Consider the following 4,656-nt stretch of genomic DNA (forward strand, 5'->3'; position numbering starts at 1 on the left):
TTTTAACTAGGAATGCAACTGAAGTACACCCTGCCAGTGCTACCCTATTTCAAGATGAGTTCCCAGAGATGAGGAGATTAGGGGAGAAAAAAACACTACATCATAAAATGGAAGTTGTGTCTGTATCAGTACGGAGAAGAAAAGCAAAGAGGGATGCAAGTCAAATGTATTTTCTCCAGGGCTTAAGACAGAGGACTGAAGACATTTGGTTTGAGTTTATACAAAGGGCTGATGTTGCAGTAGCTTGCTCGCTTTCAGTGGAAATCATTTTTCATAAACAGTGTTTGGCAGGTATACATTTTACCTCACTTGATTAGCTTCTGGGGTTTGGCAGAGGCCATATAGGAGGATCCCATAGGCCCAAACTATGGTCTTAGGGCTTGATTTAATAGTGATAGGACTTAAAATGCCATTAGAAGGAAAAATTGACTGCTTCAATAACTTTGTCATCAACATAGAGTAACTGCTATAATGAGAATCATGAGGAAAAAAAACTAATTACTTAGCATTTTTGCTTGTTTTGCGGTCACACCTGGTGGTGTTCATGGCTTACACTTGGTGGGGCTCATGAGACCTGCTAGGTGTTGGGGATCAAACTCAGATTGGCTCATGCATGGCAAACACACAACCTATCACATATTTCTGGCCTCAACTTAGCAATTCTTATTGAAAATTTTTGCTCGTGGGCACTACCTTTTCTATAGGGTAAAACATTCACTACATGGTAACAGTGCATCAATGAAATTTGAAAGTCAGTTCATTGAAAGTAGGGGAAAATTTGCAAGTGCTGTTTTATTATAAATCTGGAAATTATAGTAAAACTATACTTTGACTATTTTGAGATGGTAATATTTTAGTTTTTAGTACCAAAAGCTGTCACTTTCAGAATTGTCCTGCTGAAATAGTTGACTATTTTTTTTTGTTTTTTTTTGGGTCACACCTGGTGATGCACAGGGGTTACTCCTGGCTCTGCACTCAGGAATTACTCCTGGCGGTGCTCAGGGGACCATATGGGATGCTGGGATTTGAACCCGGGTCGGCCGCATGCAAGGCAAACGCCCTACCCGCTGTGCTATCACTCCAGACCCCTGAAATAGTTGACTTTTTAAAATAATACTGAATGCCTGAGAGCCAGCTCACTGAGTTGAGAGCATGCTTTATATATGGGAGGTCCAGATCAGTTCCCAGCACTGAATAACCCCTTAAATACCACAGAGTTGGGTATTGTCCCCCCAAAGCAAAGTAATTAAAATACTGAATGAAGATTAGGCCCTGTTGGGATCTGGTCTGGTATATATATATATATATATATATATGATATATGTGTCATATATATCACATATATATATTTCAAAGAATATATATCATACATATACCAAAAAAAAACAAATGGTACTGTTGAAAGAACAGTTGAAGGGTCTAGATACAGAGATTTGGGTAGAGTTAAGAAAACTGAAAAGGCAGGATGAAGTACCAAGACTAACAGTGGTCAGTATTACCTAACAGGCAAGATGCAGTTTCCAGAATACTGGCTGAAGTCACTTTTGAGCTGTCAAATCTATAAAACTGCTAAAATAGATACGGAAGGAAGGGAACTGAGGAATAAATTTCTGGTCTTTAGTCTCTTCCTTGTATCCTGCTTATATCTTGCATGGTCTGAATCAACCCTTGGAATAAAAGAATCTGGATTATCAGCCTAAATGGAATATGTTTTTGTTTGTTTGGGGGCCATACCCTGTGGTGTTAAGAGCTTATTCCTGGCTCTGCACTCTGGGATCACTCCTGGTGGACTCAGGGAACTATAAGGTGTGCAGAGGATTGAACCCAGGTTAGTAATATGCAAGACAAGTGTCCTATTTGCTGTACTATCACTCCAGTGATATCACTCTTCCTCAAATGGAATAGGATGTGGATGGGAAAATGAGTTATAATTGGCACCATGATTAAGAAAAAGAACAGTTCCCCTACCCTTTCAATACACCAAGCCCCTCTATCTATACCACCTGGTTACTTTAATCATAAGTTGGTTCCCTTTTCTTTCTAGATCTATGACTCATCCTTCTTCTTTGATTGCTACTGTCATTCCTGTTCCCATTTGTAGTGATATATGGTAACCTTGAAAATAAAAGGAAACCCAGGAAGACAGGGGAAGCATTCTATTGGATAAAGTCTCTATAATGGCATGTATGTGCTGTGATCCTCCCAGCACCACGTTTTTTCTGGAGACACATTCTAAAGTTCACTGCAGACTATTTAGATATATTTTTATGTTGTTTTATACATTAGTTTCAACAAAGAACTAATTAATTTAATTTCATTTAATTCTCTGAAATTCTCTAGGTCATACTGTTTCAGTTTTTTTGTGAAATGAGGTCAACCCTAATTAAAAGGACAATGTATGAACTGGACCCCAGTCATCAGTTTTCACGTGTCAGGACATCTTGGTTTTGACTTTGGATGTCCTTCACAGGCATATATCTTTGCCTTCTTATAGCCACCTACAAATTAGACATTCTAGTTGATCTATTAGATAATCCTGACCCTAAGTTTAAACTTTGGTTTACCACAGAACTTATACAATTCTTGAAGTCTGTTGAGTAATTCCTCCTGAAAGAAGTTCACTGATGCCTTATGATTTTCTTTCATTGATGCCTTATGATTTTGAAAGATACATGTTTAGTCATTTACCTCTGCAGGTATCTGTCTTAGCTTCATTTATAGGTACAAGGATATTACTCCTTGAGTTGTAATGCAAAAAGATACCAACATACTTACTCGAGTATGTGTTTGGGCTTGTGCTTCGCATAGTTTTGTGACTTGCATTCTGTATCAATAGTAAGTTTGTACTAATGACATTCCACAATTTCTTTTTAAGTTTTATAGTGCTTTATCAGTGATCCAATAGTTTATTATAAAGTCTAAGGATATTTTTGTCTTCTATTTTCAGAAACGTTCTACTGCATGTTGAGAGCACAAGTGAGAAAGTTTGCTGATGAATAGCCATGGTCACTTTTCATAATGTGTGTTCCGTACCCAGCTCCTTCCGGCTCATTGGCATCCCAGGGCTGGAGTCCCTGCACATCTGGTTGTCCATCCCCTTTGGCTCCATGTACCTGGTGGCTGTGGTGGGAAATTTTACCATTCTGGCTGTGGTAAGGGTAGAGCGTAGCCTGCACCAGCCCATGTACTTCTTCCTGTGCATGTTGGCTGTCATTGATTTGGTTCTGTCTACTTCCACTATGCCCAAACTTCTGGGAATCTTTTGGTTTGGTGCTGGTGACATTGGCCTGGATGCTTGCTTGACCCAAATGTTTCTAATACACTGCTTTGCTACTGTTGAGTCAGGCATCTTCCTTGCCATGGCTTTTGACCGCTATGTAGCCATTTGTGACCCCCTGCATCATATGACAGTGCTCACAAATGCAGTGGTGGGGCGTTTAGGGCTTGCTGCCCTCCTCCGGGGGGTAGTCTATATTGGACCCCTGCCTCTAATGCTCCGTCTGCGGTTGCCCCTTTACAAAGCTCATGTGATCTCCCACTCCTACTGTGAACATATGGCTGTGGTCACCTTGGCCTGTGGTGACAGCAGGATCAACAATATTTATGGGCTAAGCATTGGTTTTCTGGTGCTGATTCTGGACTCGATGGGCATCGCAGCCTCCTATGTGATGATTTTCAGGACTGTGATGGGGCTGGCTACTCCTGAGGCCAGGCTAAAAACCCTAGGAACATGCGGTTCTCACATTTGTGCCATCCTGATCTTCTATGTTCCCATTGCTGTTTCTTCCCTCATTCACCGATTTGGTCACCAAGTACCTCCTCCAATCCATACACTGCTGGCCAACTTCTATCTCCTCATTCCCCCAATCCTCAATCCCATTGTCTATGCTGTTCGGACCAAGCAGATCCGAGAGAGGCTCCTCCAAATTATGAAGTTGGAAACTAAGACTGGATGACTAAGAAGCAAGACTTTCTTCTTAAACTCACCGAAAAGTATTTAAATATGGTGGACAGTTGGAGCTATTAGGACCTATGGTTTCTGACTTTTGTAATTCCAAAGGAATGCTAATTCTAAAAATAGTTTTAAATTCCAAAGGTGGAAACATTTTTTATGATAAGGTATTTAAGGTACAAAGATGATAAAATCAGTAATGATAATTGATGTGGATTCTTAAAATTATTTTGTTTATGTGTCACATCCAGCAACAGTCAAGTGACTCCTGGCTCTTTGTGTTCAGGAGACAACATAGGATGCCAGGGATTGAACCTGGTTCAGCTATATACAAAGCAAACACTCTACTATCTCTCTGGCTGCTCTTTTAACAAATGTTATATTACTTACTCCAGCAAATTTAAAGTATGACAAGTGGAATTATCAAAATAAATCAATAAAAGTCAATTTGTAATGACTGATGACTTTAACTAAGAGATTAAAAAAGGTTTTGTTTTGTTTTGTTTTGTTTTGGGGCTGCACCCAGCTTATTTCTGCCTCTGCCCTTAGATCATTCCTGGAGGTTGTGGGGAATCATATAGGGTTCTGGGTATCAAAACTGTGCTTGCTGAGTGAAAAAAATGCCCTATTTACTGTATTATCTCTCCAGCCTCAGCTTTCAAATCATTTAATACAATATACTGCTTATTCTCATTTATGTAGCT

The 4,656-nt window shown here is 39.8% G+C and overlaps 1 protein-coding gene across 1 annotated transcript; it reads left to right on the top strand.

The window, feature by feature from the left end:
• The first annotated feature begins 3,002 nt into the window (after window positions 1-3,002).
• LOC101550534 (olfactory receptor 52M1) lies at window positions 3,003-3,956 on the top strand. The gene has a single exon (XM_004618223.2). The coding sequence runs from the start codon at window positions 3,003-3,005 to the stop codon at window positions 3,954-3,956; it is 954 nt and encodes a 317-aa protein (XP_004618280.1).
• The last annotated feature ends 700 nt before the right edge of the window (window positions 3,957-4,656 follow it).

Source organism: Sorex araneus, chromosome 6, assembly GCF_027595985.1.
Source record: "Sorex araneus isolate mSorAra2 chromosome 6, mSorAra2.pri, whole genome shotgun sequence".
In the NCBI taxonomy this organism is placed as follows: Eukaryota; Metazoa; Chordata; class Mammalia; order Eulipotyphla; family Soricidae; genus Sorex; species Sorex araneus.

Excerpts from the sequence above, each read along its gene's own strand:
- LOC101550534 (XM_004618223.2), top strand. The coding sequence starts at position 3,003 with ATGGTCACTTTTCATAATGTGTGTTCCGTACCCAGCTCCTTCCGGCTC.